The following is a 19,721-nucleotide window of genomic DNA, read 5'->3' as shown; positions in this document are numbered from 1 at the left end:
ATACAATAAAATATTGTATTTTTACCCATGGGGTCAAATTTTGGATATGAAATAATCAGTAGCCAATTGAATAAGCTACTGTTTTTGGTTGATACATTTGTAAATCTGACACTAAAGGAGTCGGTGCCTCACCAACCATGAATCTCACCGCACGCCACTGCCACCAATGCATCGCGATGAATCTCGATTTCACCCGTCAATCGCGTCATACCCAGTGAATGAGCCGATTCACTCGCATAGCGCACGTGCGCATCGATGTATCGATTAATATCGATTATTTTCCACACCCTTACTATTCAATAATGTTATTTTACAAAATCATGAAACCAGCCTGGACAAAAATGACGGTACCCCGAACTTAATATTTGTTTGCAGAGGCAATCACATCAATCAACTGATTGTTTTCAACTTCCGGTGAGACTCTGCACCTCTCAGCAGCTATTTTTGGCTAACACTGTAGGCTTTGCTTTCATTAACAGGGAGATACCAACAATTCTGTCCCGGTGTAAATCACACAGTGTTGCTGTGTTGTAGCATGTAAACATCATTCACTAATATTTTGAACTAAATTATTTCATGACATTCCGATTCTGGAAAGCATTTCTACTATGAGTCTGCATTTCTCCACAGGAAGAAAAATATATTGGATTTTCAAGACTTGGAGTGGGAAATGATTCACTTTGAGAAGGTGTGATGCATTTACTTTGTTGTTCCCGTTTACACACATTTGAATGAACATGTCAGGACTGCAAATGTGCCATTTCCTTCTGAGCAAGCTCTACAATAATACATGATTTGATACATGTATCGATTCTCTTTGATGCGCTCTCATGTTTTTAATCAAAAGACAATTTTTTAGAATCAAATAATTTTAAAACTGACATCATTAAAAAAAACATGCACATTATTTCCAAGTGTGAGTGTAGAAAAGAATCTTGAGTAAATGTTGAGTTAGCATTTAAATAGTATTAAAAACCTTTAAAATAAGACAGGGGCCATTTAAAATAATAATATTAATATTGTGATTTACTATTCAAACGCAGCTTATAAGTCTATTCTTATTTTAAAGTTTTGAATACATATTACGAGTCGAGCCGAGTCGATTGTTGCCTTAAAGTTTGTCCCACGGGCTTTGCCGTAGATCGTTTTTCTCTAGCTGTAGCTGGACCTCCGCACGCCACACGACAACACGGCTTCAGTTTCAAAAAATAACATTAAGAAAAGAAAAATAACCAACATTTATTGCTTCTCGAATTACAGCTAAACGCACCTGAGCCTCGACACAGGACACCCATCAGTGCCTTATTGGACTATAACATCAAAATCTCAAGCTTCGGGGCCTAATTTAGCTTACTTAGCTTAGCTTACTTGGCCTCGCTTGCTAGCCGCTGCCTCGTAAAGCAGAGATCAAGTGTGAACGGAAAGTGTTGTGATTTTCCCCAAAAATGCGCACAAGAAGAAAGGCGGAATACGAGGAGCAACCTTGTTGGGCAAAAGAGGACAGCGGGGCTGTTTTCAACAATTTTCGATCTCGATTAGGCTCACGCGGAGCAGGTTTGGTCATTACTCGTTCTTTCACTCTCGGTCACGACCTACTTTTCTTCCTGTCATTATTAACCATTTAACGACGAATTACCTTTTTTCTTTTCTCACAGTTATCTTTCCTTCACTTGAGTGCTGCGTTCTTAATTTTTGGAAACGATTTTGTGTGCGTGTGCGTGCGCGTGCGCGCACCACGCGCTCAGAGGGATCTTGTGATTTGTACATGTGCATGTTGGGGAGGGAGGGGAAAGGTTCTGTTTTTATGTTACAATTTTAATGTTTTAATTGCTCTTTTGAGTTGCACTTTTATTTTTTGAAAAGTGTGATACAAATTCATTTTGATTTATTGGGCTCTTGTAATAACCTTCATTGGAAATCTAAACCAGTGGTGTCAAACTTATTTCACATTGTGGGCCACATACGGCCTCAGTTAGATGTCAAGCGCCTCGGACCATTACAATTATACCATACTCGACTATGAATAACCAAAATAATGTCTCTCCTTTGTTTTGATCTAAAGAAGCACAAGAGCACGAGGAAAAGGTTGAACGTTAATGAACATGTCTTTTACAAAACATTTCATGAAGCACTTGAGTTCCTTAGACCACCAATGTCAAAGTGCTAGCGTGCGGGCCGGATCTGGCCCGCGAGGTTTTCAGTGGCCCCTGCGATGATTTTGGTTTATTAGAACCAGCCGGCAGCCCGAAGATCTTTTAAACGCACCAATACGACATTTCCCACAATGCAACGGTGATGCGCCAAGCAGTCGGACGCTTAATTTCAATATTTATGAGTGCAGCAGTCGTTCACATAACAGTGACGTTACCTTTCAGATACCCATCAAAAATGGCAAAACGGAAGGTGGACACTGAGAACCGGGGGTTTCAAAAAGGTGGGAGTCGGAGTACATGTTCACGGACGTAGCTGGAAAAGCCGTGTGTCTTCTGTGCTGAGAAAGTCTGGCGGTATTGAAAGAGTGTAATCTGAGATGACATCATGAAACGAAACACGCAAACAAAAACAAGAATATGGACATGGAACAAGGGCTCCAGAAGGCTTAGGAATTGAATGGAAGCCTCAAAAATCAACAGGCTCTGTTCATTCATTCATCTTTCATCTTCCGTACCGCTTGATCCTCACTAGGGTCGCGGGGGTGCTGGAGCCCATCCCAGCCGTCTCCGGGCAGTAGGCGGGGGACACCCTGAATCGGTTGCCAGCCAATCGCAGGGCACACAGAAACGAACAACCATTCGCACTCACACCTAGGGACAATTTAGAGTGTTCAATCAGCCTGCCATGCATGTTTTTGGAATGTGGGAGGAAACCGGAGCACCCGGAGAAAACGCACGCAGGCCCGGGGAGAACATGCAAACTCTACACAGGGAGGCCGGAGCTGGAATCGAACCCGGTACCTCTGCACTGTGAAGCCGACGTGCTAACGACTGGACTACCGCGCCGCCTATGGTTGATTTAATTATTTATTATTATTGTGAATTTGAAGGTATTAATTAATGTAGTATTCGTGGTAGTGGTAATAATAGTGGGCAGCCCGGTAGCAAGCCTGAGGATTTCACGGTAACAATCGTGGTCATGGTTGATTTATTCAGTCATTCATCTTCCGAACCGCTTGATCCTCACTAGGGTCGCGGGGGGTGCTAGAGCCTATCCCAGCTGTCTCCGGGCAGTAGGCGGGAGGCACCCTGAATCGGTTGCCAGCCAATCGCAGGGCACACAGAGACGAACATCCATCCACGCTCACACTCACACCTAGGGACAATATGGAGTGTTCAATCAGCCTGCCACGCATGTTTTTGGAACGTGGGAGAAAACCGGAGCACCCGGAGAAAACGCACGCAGGCCCGGGGAGAACATGCAAACTCTACACAGGGAGGCCGGAGCTGGAATCGAACCCGGTACCTCTGCACTGTGAAGCCGACGTGCTAACCACTGGACTACCGGGCCGCCCACAGGCTCTGTTCAAAAAGCCAAATCACAAAGCCAGGCTGCTGTCATGGCCAGTTTTATTGTGGCAGAAGAGATCGCTAAATCAGCCCGGCCACTTACGGAGGGGGATTTCATTAAAAACTGTATGCTTAACTCATTGAATCCCACCCCCTTTCACTGGAGCAACCCCCTCAATCCCTCCCATTTTACTGAATTTTGACTGATTTGCAAGGCCCACAGAATTTTCTGTTCTATGGCTATACATACATGTCACCTGTCAAAAGAAAGGTGAGACTCTTTTTTTCAGCAGAAAAAAAAGTTTGTTTCTAGCTTTCTCCGTTCGTTGGCAATCAGCATTAGAAAACTGCAAATCTTTACGGAAAAGGCCGATTTTCTGCAGAAATCCAGAGAAAATGAGCTTTTTGTAAAAGCATGCATTTCAAGCATCATTTCAAGTTTTACACTATTTTTTGCTTTTGTGACAGCTCAAATACCTCAATAATGTGTTCCTCCTACAAAAGAACATTACAAATAATGTTTTTGTAGCAAAGTAATTTATAATTTTATTTACCTTTCTTTCCACCACCAAAGCGAGGAGTCGTCATCTTTTGACTTCTGGTTGGACAATCTGTAATTTATAGATGTATGTACAATTACCACACTTATTTTTCTATAGTTGCTTTCCACTTACATTTCAACATCTCTCTCACACACACACATATATGCTCGCACACTGCTATTTACACTATTCATTCCACGTTGCTCAGCATCCAATTTGAAATGAAATGGAATATGAATTTAACACTAGTGGTTTTAGCACAGCTGAGCGGACCACATTTGTCCTGTATTTTTGTTTTGTTTTTTTAAAACATGGCGACATGCAAGTCAGCACATTTACGGCGTATATTTTCATCCTTTTCATCTACGAGATGCATCAACCGTACATAAATGATTAGTGTTATTGGCAACTTCATAGTATAGCGGGGAATGTAGCGGTACATGAAAGTGACTGAGAAGGCATAGGAAGTGATGAAGTTTTGAATGGGAACTTGCAAGCTAGTCAGCAGTTACCTCGGCTCTGGCGAGGACTCTCAGCTGCTTTCCGTTATGTCCGAAGGCACGTATTCGTCCGACATATAGGGATCCAAATCGCTCTCCAATTCATCGTTTTCGCCGGCGTCATTACAAGACGATTCTAACGAATCGCTGACGTGTGCCCGGCGTCGGCCATGCGAAGCAATGCAGCCTCTTTGCCGTCATCGCTGGAAGTCGCCGGGGAGACGATTTGTGGGCGATGTGGGGCATCGGGAGGCACAAAAATGCTCTGCCAAGCGATGATCGCTGACGTGGAGCAAGTTCATCTTCATCCGATGAACTCGAAACTTGGCGTGAGCTATGCGGGCTGCGTGTAGCACGCCATGTTTGTGCAGGCCGACGTTTGTTTGGCGGGTGCCGCTTTCGATTAGTGACCGAAGCGTCAATTTCTCTTCCACACAAACACCATCTGCTTTGTTGTTTTGTTTCGAGGGCGCTTTTATACCGAAAAAAAAAAAACGTTTTTAGTTAGTTATTTCCTTTTCTCCATCGTTGCTAGTTGCTAATGTTCCAATCCACTATCCACATAAGCCCCTCCTTCACTGTACGCCCTTTCTACTACTTCTGCAGCGTGATCCTGGTTGATTTTTGCACCACTGCGACCTGATGGCCAATTTTTTTTACCATTTAACAATGCCGTCAAGCCTAATCCTGTGTTGAGAAGTTGCATCAGACTCTCTTTCACCCTCCCCCATGAAAACACGTGATTGACGTATTAATACGTCATGGAGAGGGAGCGGCTATGCGCTAATTAATTTATACGTCAAAGGGTGTAAATGAGTTCAAGTTTGTGACGAAGTTTGCCCCGAAAAAAAAACAACTCTTTTTAAACGTGAGCATAAGCAGAAACACCATTGCCAAGCGAGTAGAGCAGTTGTCCATCTATCTAAAAGAGCAGCTTGTGAAAAACGTAAAAGATGTCATCGCATATTCCTTGGCTGTGGATGAGAACGCTGACGTTGCCCAGTTGTCAATTTTCATCCGCGGAGTGGACTCCAGCCTAAGCGTGACAGAGTTTTTGGCTTTACATCCAATGCATGACACAACTATAGCGCATAAAAAAGATACGGCAGTGGGTGCTGTGCAGTTTGCCCGTTTCCTCCCAGACACAATGGCCCAGCTGCGCATCCAGGCTGCTCAAACGTTGTCGATGTTTGGCAGCACATACCTGTGTGAAAAACTTTTTTTTTTGGATGAAGCTAAACAAAACATCACACAGAACTCGACTTTCTGCTGAACACATTCACCCAATTTTGAGGATTGGCTTAGGTCAGAGCCTGATCCCAAATATTGATAAACTTGTAGAGCAGATGCGACACCACCAAGTATCGGCCTCAAAGAAGGGAATACAGGATTGCTGTGCAATCACATATTAAGAGTTTTTACTCAGTTCAAGTGGAAAAATTAAAGTATAATACTGTATTTGCTTTAACTGCATGTTACTTCTCCTTGAAGATAGTGTTGTTTTTGGTTAATAAATGTTTACACTTTATTTTAGTGTATTTCAATCCAATTATGTTTTTAAAATATTTTATTTGAGTGAATGATCAAAAAGGGCGGCCCGGTAGTCCAGTGGTTAGTGCTCCGGTTTCCTCCCACATTCCAAAAACATGCATGGCAGGCTGATTGGAGGCTCTAAATTGTCCCTAGGTGTGAGTGTGGGCGTGGATGGTTGTTCGTCTCTGTGTGTCCTGCGATTGTCTGGCAACCCATTCAGGGTGTCCCCCGCCTACTGCCCGAAGACGGCTGGGATAGGCTCCAGCACCTCCCGCAAACCTAGTGAGGATCAAGCGGTTCGGAAAACGGATGGATGGATGATCAAAAATTGCTATTATTTGTTTGTCCTCGAGGAAAATTTGCCTACTTTTGCTAAAAGAGAAAATATGGACTATTGATGGTGCCTTAATAAAACCGGCTTCTTTCATTCATGTTGTGGATATTTTTATACAAGGGAAATTTGTTTTTTGTGCCTGTTGAGAATTAAAAGTTTACTGACAAAGCCATAAGAAAATGTTGCTTTATTTATCTGATCATATTGCACTGATGTGTTCTTCGAGCCGGTCCTTGGCCTTGAGGACCCGCTCGAGGACCGAAGGGCGGTCCTTGGCCTTGGAGTCAAGTCCTTGGTCCTTGGCCTTAGCCTTGGCCTCAGGTTGCCGGTCCTCAGACACAACGAGGGATTAGAGCCTCTAATCGTTCGTCCACAGATATAAAGTGGGCCAGAGGACCACAAAAATCATGAAGAAATCAAACAAATCCGTCCAGGGAAACCCACGTTGATGACTTCATCTGGCGCTTTAAGAGGGGCGGGGCTGCCACTGATAGTCAGTACAACGTGTAAAGAGCGGCATCACAGTTAGTTTCAATCACGGTACGTTCTGTTCGCGATTGTCAGTTTAAATGGCATGTAAAGCCTTTCTATAACAGTGGTGTCTTTTATTTAGTTATTTTTGCAGAGCCGTCACGTTTATGAGGTCGCACTGGAATGTTTGTTTGAACCAAGTAATTTGTGTTACAGCTGGAGTCAATAATGTCGGCACTTCACTTCCGGGTTTGGCCGTCGGGATTTGAAGTCCTTTTGCTCGATTCCAGTTATGCTTGCTGAATGCTTTCTCATGTTTAGAGTAATGAATATTGATAATACATAGTTTAAAGTCATGGTTGATTTATTCAGTCATTCATCTTCCGAACCGCTTGATCCTCACTAGGGTCGCGGGGGGTGCTAGAGCCTATCCCAGCTGTCTCCGGGCAGTAGGCGGGGGGCACCCTGAATCGGTTGCCAGCCAATCGCAGGGCACACAGAGACGAACATCCATCCACGCTCACACTCACACCTAGGGACAATTTGGAGTGTTCAATCAGCCTGCCACGCATGTTTTTGGAACGTGGGAGGAAACCGGAGCACCCGGGGAAAACGCACGCAGGCCCGGGGAGAACATGCAAACTCTACACAGGGAGGCCGGAGCTGGAATCGAACCCGATACCTCTGCACTGTGAAGCCGACGTGCTAACGACTGGACTACCGCGCCGCCTATGGTTGATTTAATTATTTATTATTATTGTGAATTTGAAGGTATTAATTAATGTAGTATTCGTGGTAGTGGTAATAATAGTGGGCAGCCCGGTAGCAAGCCTGAGGATTTCACGGTAACAATCGTTACCGGTAGCGTGTCGTTTCCGTGGCGTCATTTTAACGGTACCTAAAAATAGTTTAATTATAAAATTTACCGCACTTGAATTGACTGTGTGATCAACGTGATTTCACTGTATGTGTGTTTGTGGTGTGGTGTGTGTGTCTTCTAATTTACTTTTGTTTGTTTTCAGTGTTGGGAGGGGGGTGCAACAGATAACGTTATGTGCGCATGTGGGTTGCTATTTTAGTCCGCAAACTGAGGAATCGCGCGGCTGAAAGTTTGAGATGGCGGCGAAAAAAACGTCACAAATGTATTACGATATTTAAGAAATGGTAATGCCAGTCTGATTTTTAGTCTGAATCGTCCAAAGGCTGTATCACTAAACTCACCTGGAATGTATGTGAAGTGTAATTTGGAATTCCCTCTCTATTCCTGTAGGTGGCCTTAGAATGTCCACCTGGCGTCAGTAACACGATTCTATTCTATATTTGCTGGTCAGGGAGAATCCAGTTTCAGCAGTGTGTGCAATCCTATAATAAGGTAAAGTGGCTGTTGTCGTCCATCACCAACAGCGCTGGTCAAGATCTCCTTTTTTTAGGACTGAAGTAAACTAGTAGATTGAAAAACGCAGCTGGTGCACAAAGCCATGACATCAGCTCCTTGCCAGGTATAAAAGATACGGGCCTGACAGGGGTTGGGGGGCTTTTTTACATCCATGCCTTGGGCCACTCAACTTTTTGGAAAGACTTCACTCTGACATTGGTTGAATAAAATCTTTTCCCAATCAGCCGTGGTCCCTGAAGTGCTCATTCGTCGGGAAACAGCCACCGATCACCGAGTGTTTTTTGAAGACCAGCGAAGCAGCAAAAACCATATACCACATATGCACAGAACGCGAGAGCAAGATACGACGAGAGGCACGATTACGAGGCAAGTTGGTCATTAGATTTGTAGGCTAATCGTTATGAAAAATATTATGAAACAGTATTGGTTATTCTATAATTTACTGGTTGTAGCGTGGTAACTTTATAAATAAAACACTCGTCACAAGGTGTAGTAATGCTAATTTTCACTGTTGGTAGAACTCATGATGTGTGTTAAATTCTTTCGTCAAATTGATCGTAGATTACACATGCATCGTCTTGGGAAGAGGATGTCAAGCCACATCAATACTTACCTGTATCAATGATTACCAGTCAATTAATCTTTGCAGTGTGAGATTGGAAAAAATACTCTGATGATGCCACATGAGTACACCAGTTTCAGATCCTTTTTTTTTTTTTTTAAATAAATCTGGAGTACACAGCTACTGATGTAATGTTCGTTGTTAATGCATCATTTTCAAACATCAAACGGAACATTTCTCAAGTCCTTGGCCTTGCCTCAGAAAATTTTTCAAGTCCTTGGTCTTGGCCTTGGTCTCGGAGTCAAGTCCTTGGCCTCGGGTTGCCGGTCCTTGGACACAACACTGTCATATTGGAATGTATTTGTTAGGTTTTCAGTCGATTAAATTTGGTTCAATAAACTGTATGTCATAATTGTTACATTTTTCAATGAACATTCAATCAGTCTGGCCCTCAGCTTGCAGCAATTTTTTTTATTTGGCCCTCCGTCCATTTGATTTTGACACTCCTCCATTAGACAAATGTGGAATTTACTTTTATCATTCACATATATGCATTGCAACTGATCCCACTGACTGTGCAAAGGCACTAAACTAACAATTGGTCGTGAAAAATATAGTAATGCATTTTAAGATAAAACAAGATTTATAAAGAAGTGATTTTTTTTAAATATTTCCACGTGCATATAAAATCTCCCTGCCTACACCTTACTAACTAAGGAGAGTGCTATTAAATGTGTAAAAAAGTATTCACACGTCCTTGAAGGTGTCTGCTGTGTTGGGTCTGACTCAGCTCTCTGTCTTTTCTGCTGTTGTCTTTCTTTGATCAAGACAACGTTGTCAGACAACAGTCTGTCGCCTAGCGGATACTCCACAATTTGCACCTTATTAAAAATATCCGTTCCGTGTCTTTTATGCATTTTTTCACTTTTAAATGATCCCGCGGGCCTGATCGAACCTCCTTGGTGGGCCGTATGTTTGACACCAATGACCTAACCATAATTCCACACGTTTGTCTTCTTGTGTCTTTCAGACATCACCAAAGATGTTTGTCCTGAGCAGCTGGATGCAGAGCCTTCTCACATTAAAGAGGAAGATGAGAAAAAAGAGGTCTCCCACTTGAAAGAGGAAGAGGAGCAGCAGGCCCAATATATTAAAGAGGAGGCGCTACAGCACCCATACACGAAAGTGGAGGTGGATGAGCCCCCTGACATCAAAGAGGAGGAGGAGGAGGAGGAGATTATCAGCAAGGGGCCATTTGCTGGCGTCCTTCTGGAAAGTATAAATGAGGTGGACAGAGAGGCTCCAAGCAGCAGCTCATGTCAACACATGACAACAAACGGTGTTGGAAACCCTCAGGAAGAATCAAAAGCAGATGGCCTCTTAGCTCCACTATCAGATAGTGACAATACATCGTCAAATACAGATGATGAGGAGAAGGAGGAGGAGGATGAGTCTGAAGATGATCTGACATGTAACACAGGCAACAAACCCTGGAAATGTTCTCACTGTGGGAAAATGTATGCTTATAAAAGTCTTTTGGAATTACACACCAGAACACACACTGGTGAGAAACCGTTCACCTGTTCAGACTGTGGCCAGAAATTCTCTTTTAAGCGAACCTTAACAGCTCACATAAGAACACACACTGGTGAGAAACCCTTTTCCTGCTTAGTTTGTGGCCAAAGATTCCGTTGGAGGGGATGCTTAAAAAAGCACATAAGAACACACACTGGTGAGAAACCTTTTGCCTGCTCATATTGTGGCAAAATATTCTCTGTGAAGGCAAACTTAAAGAAGCACGTAAGAACCCACACTGGTGAGAAACCTTTTACCTGCTTAGTTTGTGGCCAAACATTCTCTTGGAAGGAAAGCTTAAAAATTCACACAAATACCCACACTGGTGAGAAACCATTCACTTGCTCAGACTGTGGCCGGAAATTCTCTTGTAAGGGAACCTTAACAGATCACATTAGAACCCACACTGGTGAGAAACCCTTTTCCTGCTTAGTTTGTGGCCAAGTATTCCGTTGGAGGGAAAGCTTAAAAAGGCACACAAAAACCCACACTGGTGAGAAACCTTTTGCCTGCTCAGATTGTGGCCAAAGATTCTCTGAGAAGGGAACCTTAAAAAAGCACACCAGAGCACACACTGGTGAGAAACCTTATGCCTGCTTAATTTGCGGCCAAAGATTCTCTTGTAGGGCAAGCTTCAAAATGCACGTAAGAAGCCATACTGGTGAGAAACTTCTTTCGAGCACAGCTCGTGGTCAAAGATTCTCTCAGAAAGATCACTTGATGCATCACACAAGTACACACACTGCTGAGAAGCCTTTTGCTTGCTCAGTTTGTGGCAAAACATTCTCTCAGAAGGGAACCTTAATAAACCACACAAAAACTCACACTGGTGAGAAACCTTTTGGTTGCTCAGTTTGTGGCAAAAGATTCTCTCAGAAGGGAACCTTAATAAATCACACAAGAACCCACACTGGTGAGAAACCTTTTGCCTGTTCAATTTGTGGCCAACGATTCTCTCAGAAGGGAGACTTACCAAAGCACACAAGAACTCACAGTGGTGAGAAACCTTTTTCGTGCTCAATTTGTGGCCAAAGATTCTCTCGAAAAGGAACCTTAAAAATACACACAAGAACCCACGCTTGTGAGAAACATTTTGTGTGCTGAGTTTGTGGCCAAAGATTCTTGTGGGAGCATCAGATTAAGAATCACAAGTATGTTGATAAGATGAACAGTTATCAATTAAGTTTTCAGCTTGCATCTGTGCAGGCTTCATGATTTCATGCACCAAGGCTGATTGTAAGTTCCTTTTTATCGGGATGCTGAACTTTTCTTTCCCTTGGCTGCATTGAAAATAAATTTTGTTTTATCTAATTACAAAATCTAGCATTTTCCTCAGGGCTATAATACTTTTGGATTCTTTGTGGGTGTTTGTTTTCATTTGGTTGTGATATGAGGTTTTTAAATATAGTTTGTTTTATCATGTTTACAAAGGTTTGGCCATTTGTAATAGTTCTTGTTTTTTTCCCTCCTCAAATTTGAACCATTTTTAAATCGTATAAAATGTATTCTGTCTTCAATTTTATGACATGTCTTCATTTCTCCCCACCCACTTGCTGTCAATCACCTTTGTAGGTGCTCAAAGTTGAAAGGGCAGTTGGGATGTGGAGGTTGTTTTTTAATGAGCGACGAAAAAACATTAATTTAATTCGTGCACAAAATGCTAATTTGAGGGCATTTTATATAAATGTGAATGTTTCAATCCTGTGTCATTTAGGCCATGAATAAAGTACTACAAATGTACGCGCAGTTATTTTTTACATGTTATGCTTTTTTTTTTTAAATAAAATATAACTGAAAAATTACTCACTTTGTCTCAGTTTGAACTTTTCTGGTTTCAGTATAATTGTCATTTGTCTGCACCGCTTCCTGGAACACCCCTGGACTTCTTCTGATCCAGTCTGTGCCACAGTCCACAGGAATGAAAATACCTCTGTGCTCAAGGTCTGGAAGCTCCTCTTTCAGAGGCCTCGTCATGGCGCCCGGAACACATCGCTCTCGTCATTGCCACAAGTTTCACACTTTCATCCACTTGGATTTTGTTTTCTCCAGCCAGACAACCGTCTCCTGGGAAACAAATCGACAAAGTCTGTTTTTATCTGTTCCATTTTCTGCCAGTCATTTTGGTACCCACATTGAATAGACGCACCTGAAAACCTGGACTCTCGTGCAGTACGCGCTGGACACCTTGAACTGGTTGCCATCCAATCGCAGACACAAATTAACCTGTAATATGAATGTTTCAAAAACTTTCACAAAGGTGTATAATAATAATTAAGTCTTTATAAAACAACAACAATGGCATCAAATACTCAAATGATTAAAAAAATTATAATTTAAAATCCATCCATCCATCCATCTTCTACCGCTTATCCCGGGGCCGGGTCGCGGGGGCAACAGCTTTAGCAGGGAAGCCCAGACTTCCTTCTCCCGAGCTACTTCTTCCAGCTCTCCCCGGGGGATCCCAAGGCGTTCCCAGGCCAGCTGGGTGACATAGTCTCTCCAGCATGTCCTGGGTCTTCCTTGGGGTCTCCTCCCGGTGGGACATGCCCGGAACACCTCACCAGGGAGGCGTTCAGGAGGCATCAGAATCAGATACCCAAGCCACCCCATCTGGCTCCTCTCGATGTGGAGGAGAAGCGGCTCGACTCTGAGCCCCTCCCGGATGACCAGGCTTCTCACCTTATCTAAGGGAGAGCCCGGACACCCTGCGGAGAAAACTCATTTCAGACGCTTGTATCCGGGATCTCGTTCTTTCGGTCACGACCCATAGCTCGTGACCATAGATGAGGGTTGGAACGTAGATCGACCGGTAAATTGAGAGCTTCGCCCATTGGCTCAGCTCCTTCTTCACCACGACAGACCGATACAATGCCCGCATCACAGCAGAAGCTGCACCGATCCGCCTGTCGATCTCTCGCTCCCTCCTGCCCTCACTCGTGAACAAGACCCCAAGATACTTAAACTCCTCCACCTGGGGCAAGATCTCCCCCCCGACCCGGAGGGGGTACTCTACCCTTTTCCGACTGAGGACCATGGTTTCAGATTAGGAGGTGCTGATTTTCATCCCAACCGCTTCACATTCGGCTGCGAAACACTCCAGTGAGAGTTGAAGAGCCCTGTTTGAAGGAGCCAACAGCACCACATCATCTGCAAAAGGCAGGGATGCAATAGTACTGAGGCCACCAAAACGGACCCCTCAACGCTTCGTCTGCACCTAGAAATTCTGTCCATAAAGGTTATGAACAGAATCGGCGACAAAGGGCAGCCTTGGCGGAGTTCTACCCCCACTGGAAACGATTCCGACTTACTGCCGGTAATGCGAACCAAACTCTGACATCGGTGGTATAGTGACCGAACAGCCCGTATCAGGGGGTTCGGTACCCCATACCCTCGAAGCACCCCCCACAGAACTCCCCGAGGGACACAGTCAAAGGCCTTCTCCAAGTCCACAAAACACATGTAGACTGGTTGGGTGAATTCCCACATACCCTCGAGGACCCTGCTAAGGGTGTAGAGCTGGTGCACTGTTCCACGGCTGGGACGAAAACCACACGGCTCCTCGTCAAACTGAGGCTCGACTTCCTGACGGACCCTCCTCTCCAGCACCCCTGAATAGACCTTACCAGGGAGGCTGAGGAGTGTGATCCCTCTGTAGTTGGAACACACCCTCCGGTCCCCCTTTTTAAAAAGAGGGACTACCACCCCGGTCTGCCAATCCAGAGGCACTCTCCCCGTTGGCCACGCGATGTTGCAGAGGCGTGTCAACCAGGACAGCCCCACAACATCCAGAGCCTTGAGGAACTCCGGGCGGATCTCATCCAACCCCGGGGCCTTGTCACCGAGGAGCTTTTTAACAACATCGGTGACTTCAACCACAGAGATAGGAGAGTCCACCTCAGGGTCCTCAGACTCTGCTTCCTCCAAGGAAGACGTGTTGGTGGAGTTGAGGAGGTCTTCGAAGTACTCTGCCCACCGGTTCACAACGTCCCGAGTCGAAGTCAGCAGCGCCCCATCCCCACTGTACACAGTGTTAGTGGTGCACTGCTTCCCCCTCCTGACACGTCGGACGGTGGACCAGAATTTCCCCGAAGCCGTCTGGATCGCTCGGGTTTTTGCCTCGGCGACCACCGAAGCTGCGTTCTGCTTGGCCAGTCGATACCTGTCAGCTGCCTCTAGGGTCCCACAGGCCATAAAGGCTCGATAGGACTCCTTCTTCAGCTTGACGACATCCCTTACTGCTGGTGAACACCAGCGAGTACGAGGGTTGCCGCCACGACAGGCACCAACCACCTGTTGGTTGTACGGCCACAACTCAGATTGGCCGCCTCAACAATAGAGGCACGGAACATGGTCCACTCGGACTCAATGTCCCCCACCTCCCCCAGAACATGGGAAAAGCTCTGTCGGAGGTGGGAGTTGAAACTCCTTCGGACAGGGGATTCCGCCAGATGCTCTCAACAAACCCTCACAATACGTTTGGGTCTGCTAGGACGGACCGGCATCTTCCCCCACTATCGGAGCCTACCCACCACCAGGTGGTGATCAGTGACACCTCCAACCCTCTCTTCACCCGAGTGTCCAAAACATGCGGCCGCAAATCCGATGATACAACCACAAGGTTGATCATCGAACTACAGCCTAGGGTGTCCTGGTGCCAAGTGCAAATATTTGAACAAGGTGTTCGTTATGGACAGTCTGTGAGGAACACAGAAGTCCAATAACAAAACACCACTCGAGTCTCACTGTCATTGCCCACGTGAGCATTGAAGTCCCCCAGTAGAACAAGGGAGTCCCCAGCAGGAGTACTCTCCGGCACACCCTCCAAGGACTCCAAAAAGGGTGGGCATGCTGAGCTACTGTTTGGTGCATATGCACAAACAACAGTCAGGACCCGTCCTCCCACCTGAAGGCGGAGGGAGGCAACCCTCTCGTCTACCGGTGTGAACCCCAATGTACAGGCACTGAGCCGGTGGGCAATGAGCAAGACCACACCTGCTCTGCGCCTCTCACCGTGAGCAACTCCAGAGAGGAAGAGAGTCCAACCCCTCTCGAGAGAACTGGTACCAGAACCCAGGCTGTGTGTGGAGGCAAGTCCGACTATTTATAAATATATTTTATAATTATTTATTATCATTGTGAAGTTGAAGGTATTAATTAATGTAGTATTAGTGGTAATAATAGTAGTACTCAGAGAATGTTTAGAGATTCAGCCATCTTGTTACCTCTGCGTCCCGCGTCCGAGAATTTTCCCATGGGACGCACAGTTCCAAATAATGTGCGTTTTTGGGACACAAAAAATCAAATAAACAAACAAAAACTACGGCAAGCCTGAGGATTTCACGGTACCAATCGTTACCGGGGAGCGTGTCGTTTCTGTGGCGTCATTTTAACGGTACCGAAAAATAGTTTAACCATTAAAGTCACCGCACATGAGTTGACTGTGTGATCAACGCGATTTCACTGTGCCTGTATGTGTGTTTGTGATGTGCTGTGGTGTGTGTGTCTTTCTTCTAATTTACTTTCGTTTTGTTTTGTTTTCTGTGTTGGGGGGAGTGCAACAGATAACGTTATGTGCGCATGCGGGTTGCTATTTTAGTCCGCAAACTGAGGAATCGCGCGGATGAAAGTTTGAGATGGCAGCAAAAAAAAATTCACAAAAGTTTAAGGCAGGGGTGTCCAAACTTTTTGCCAAGGGGGCCAGATTTTATGTGGTAAAATGTCGGGGGGCCGACCTTGGCTGACATTCTTTACATTGAACAACAATATTGTTCAACAAATTTTAGTAAGCCACTCTGTTTCACATTTCCATTTTTATTTTAATTTCAACAATCTTAAGAATTTCTTTTGGTTCATTTGAAACAGGTATATCACATGCAACTGCTTATTCACTTGACTTTTTCTTAAACAGAAGTCTCCTGAGTGCAAATTGATTGATTTGAAACATAAAATGTATCACCATGACTTTTCAATAGTCACAAAACCTTTGACTCGAACAACAGGAAAATGAACAAGCAATACACATATCCACAACTGCAAGGATCATTTGAAATATGACATATCAGTCAATATAAACACGGAGTGATGTCTTGTTAACTCGTGAGTGATGCCCTCTAGTGTCTAAATGCTATTATTCATTTAGTGAATGCTATTACTCATTTAGCCACTAGAGGGAAGCAGTACTCTATGAAACATCACTCCCCAGTCTACGAGACCTCAGTCAATGCAACACGTGTTCCATTGTGCCCAAACTGCGGGCCAGACGGCACTGATTTTATGACAGGGGCCGAGGGCCGGATGAAATTCGAACGCGGGCCGGATTTGGCCCCTGGGCCGGACTTTGGACATTGCTGATCTAGACTCTCTATTGTGTAGGTGGTTCCTTGTACCACCTTGTACCTTGTCCACAACCTTGTACAATGGTCGATGCCCATGCATCCTGTATCTTATTTCTTCAGAGAGGGCTGAAACATAGGTACACGAGTTCACCCACATCAACAGGTGGACAGTAGACTTTCTCCTGTTGCTGGGCTATTCTCTCAGCCGCTTTGCTTTCAGTCACCTCTCTTGCCCTGGCATGTGTATCTCTGAGTCGTTCCTGGTGTACCACAAGCCAGTCGACTGTATCATCTTTGACTTGTTGCTTTTGGCCAAGCAAGGCATCCACTGGAAGGTGAGGATGGATGCCAAACAACAAGTAATGGGGTGAATGTCCCGTGGTTGAGTGTGGAGTCACATTACATGCATAGACCAACTCGGACAGGTATTCCGGCCTTTGGCGTTTCTTTTCAGGGGGAAGCATACATAGAAGATCATGTAGGGTTCGGTTGAACCTTTCACACTGCGGATTGCCTTGGGGGTGATGGGGTGTGGTTCGGGTCTTCTTCACTCCATAGAACTTCCACAACTCAGCCACGACAGCACTTTCAAAATTCCGGCCTTGGTGTGAGTGTAGGCGTTCTGGCACACCATACTTGAGAAACCACTCTCTCAGGATGACTTTCGCAGTAGTATCTGCCTTTTGATCTCGATGCCTGCAGCTGCCTGATCATACAGAGTTCAACTCCTGCCAAAGCTAACTCTGGGTCTAAAACCTGGAAGACAGCATACTCTTGCTGCCTTAAAGATGCATTTAGAAAAATAAAAACTGATCTTAGATTTACGTACTCAAATGAAGATCCAAATCTTTGCGAGGAAGCATTTCTTTTGTCACTTTTCACTTCACTGTACGACAAATGTTGTCCATCGAGAAGAATAACCAGGAAGTATCAAAGCTTGAACATGGAGGACACTGTGCATTGAGAATGCATGTAAGAAGGAAAACTTGCCATTCAAACGTTTTCTAAAGAACAAAAGCTGCTGAACCTAATGATGAGAGATTAAAAAAAGAACTAGTAAATATGATATGATCAAGCAAAAGATAACATTAGCATACACAGTAAGAACACCACAGGAGAATTCTAGACAAAAATGATGCCTCGAAGAAAAATAAAAGATCCAGAATATTTTAGAGAATAGAAAAAAACGCTTACTAGTGAACATGTAAGGCCATAAATGTGCCCACTAGTTCACTAGTAAGATCATTTTGAGGCTTACTCGTTGACATGTAAGCCACAAAACGCTCACTAATTCACTAGTAAGGTCATTTTGACGCTTACTAGTGAACATGTAAGCCACAAAACGCCCACTAGTTTATTAGTAAGATCATTTTGAGGCTTACTTGTTGACATGTAAGCCGCAAAACGGCCACTAGTTACCTAGTAAGATCATTTTGAGGCTTACTAGTTGACATGTAAGCCACAAAATGCCCACTAGTTCACTAGTAAGATCATTTTGAGGCTTACTAGTGAACATGTAAGGCCATAAATGTGCCCACTAGTTCACTAGTAAGATCATTTTGAGGCTTACTAGTGAACATGTAAGGCCATAAATGTGCCCACTAGTTCACTAGTAAGATCATTTTGAGGCTTACTAGAGAACATGTAAGGCCATAAATGTGCCGACTAGTTCACTAGTAAGATCATTTTGAGGCTAACTAGTTGACATGTAAGCCACAAAACGCCCACTAGTTCACTAGTAAGATCATTTTGACGCTTACTAGTGAACATGTAAGCCACAAAACGCTCACTAGTTCACAAGTAAGGTCATTGTGACGCTTACTAGTGAACATGTCAGCCACAAAAGAACCCACTAGTTCACTAGTAAGATCATTTTGAGGCTTACTAGTTGTCATGTAAGCCACAAAACGCCCCTTAGCTCACTAGTAAGGTCATTTTGACGCTTACTCGCGAACATGTAAGCCACAAATTGTCACTAGTTCACTAGTAAGGTCATTTTGACGCTTACTAGTTAACATGTAAGCCACAAAACGCCCACTAGTTCACTAGTAAGATCATTTTGAGGCTTACTAGTGAACATGTAAGCCACAAAACGGCCACTAGTTCACTAGTAAAATCATTTTGACGCTTACCCGTGAACATGTAAACCACAGAACGCCCATTAGTTCACTAGTAAGATCATTTTGAGGCTTGCTAGTGAACATGTAAGGCCATAAATGTGCCCATTAGTTCACTAGTAAGATCATTTTGACGCCTACTAGTGAACATGTAAGCCACAAAACACTCACTAGTTCACTAGTAAGGTCATTTTGACACTTACTAGTGAACATGTAAGCCACAAAACGCTCACTAGTTCACTAGTAAGATCATTTTGAGGCTTACTAATGAACATGTAAGGCCATAAATGTGCCCACTAGTTCACTAGTAAGGTCATTTTGAGGCTTAGTAGTTGACATGTAAGCCACAAAATGCCCACTAGTTCACTAGTAAGATCATTGTGAGGCTTACTAGTTGACATGTAAACCGCAAAACGCCCACTAGTTCTTTAGTAAGATCATTTTGAGGCTTACTTGTTGACATGTAAGCCGCAAAACGCCCACTAGTTCACTCGTAAGATCATTTTGAGGCTTACTAGTTCACATGCAAGCCGCAAAACGCCCACTAGTTCACTAGTAAGATCATTTTGACCCTTACTCGTGAACATGAAAGCCACAAAACGCCCACTAGTTCACTAGTAAGATCATTTTGAGGCTTACTAGTGAACATTTAAGGCCATAAATGTGCCCACTAGTTCACTAGTAAGATCATTTTGAGGCTTACTAGTTGACATGTAAGCCACAAAATGCCCACTAGTTCACTAGTAAGATCATTTTGAGGCTTACTAGTTTACATGTAAGCCGCAAAACGCCCACTAGTTCACTGGTAAGATCATTTTGAGGCTTACTAGTGAACATGTAAGGCCATAAATGT

General features: G+C 44.2%; 1 protein-coding gene across 2 annotated transcripts in view; it reads left to right on the top strand.

The window, feature by feature from the left end:
* The first annotated feature begins 1,096 nt into the window (after positions 1-1,096).
* LOC127593738 (oocyte zinc finger protein XlCOF6.1-like) overlaps positions 1,097-19,721 on the top strand; it is a 653,221-nt gene continuing 634,596 nt past the window's right edge. The window contains exons 1-3 of one of the 2 annotated variants that reach the window (XM_052055361.1): positions 1,097-1,554; positions 9,872-10,712; positions 11,301-12,156. In XM_052055361.1, the coding sequence (XP_051911321.1) occupies positions 1,446-1,554; positions 9,872-10,712; positions 11,301-11,520 (1,170 nt within the window). In that variant the 5' untranslated portion in view covers positions 1,097-1,445 and the 3' untranslated portion in view covers positions 11,521-12,156. Of the gene's footprint in view, positions 1,555-9,871; positions 10,713-11,300; positions 12,157-19,721 lie in introns of those variants that run through there. The other variant, XM_052055362.1, reaches the window with a different exon arrangement.

The sequence above is a fragment of the Hippocampus zosterae genome, chromosome 21 (assembly GCF_025434085.1).
Source record: "Hippocampus zosterae strain Florida chromosome 21, ASM2543408v3, whole genome shotgun sequence".
In the NCBI taxonomy this organism is placed as follows: Eukaryota; Metazoa; Chordata; class Actinopteri; order Syngnathiformes; family Syngnathidae; genus Hippocampus; species Hippocampus zosterae.
Note: the sequence above shows the minus strand (reverse complement) of the source record. Positions and strands in the feature narration are given on the sequence as shown.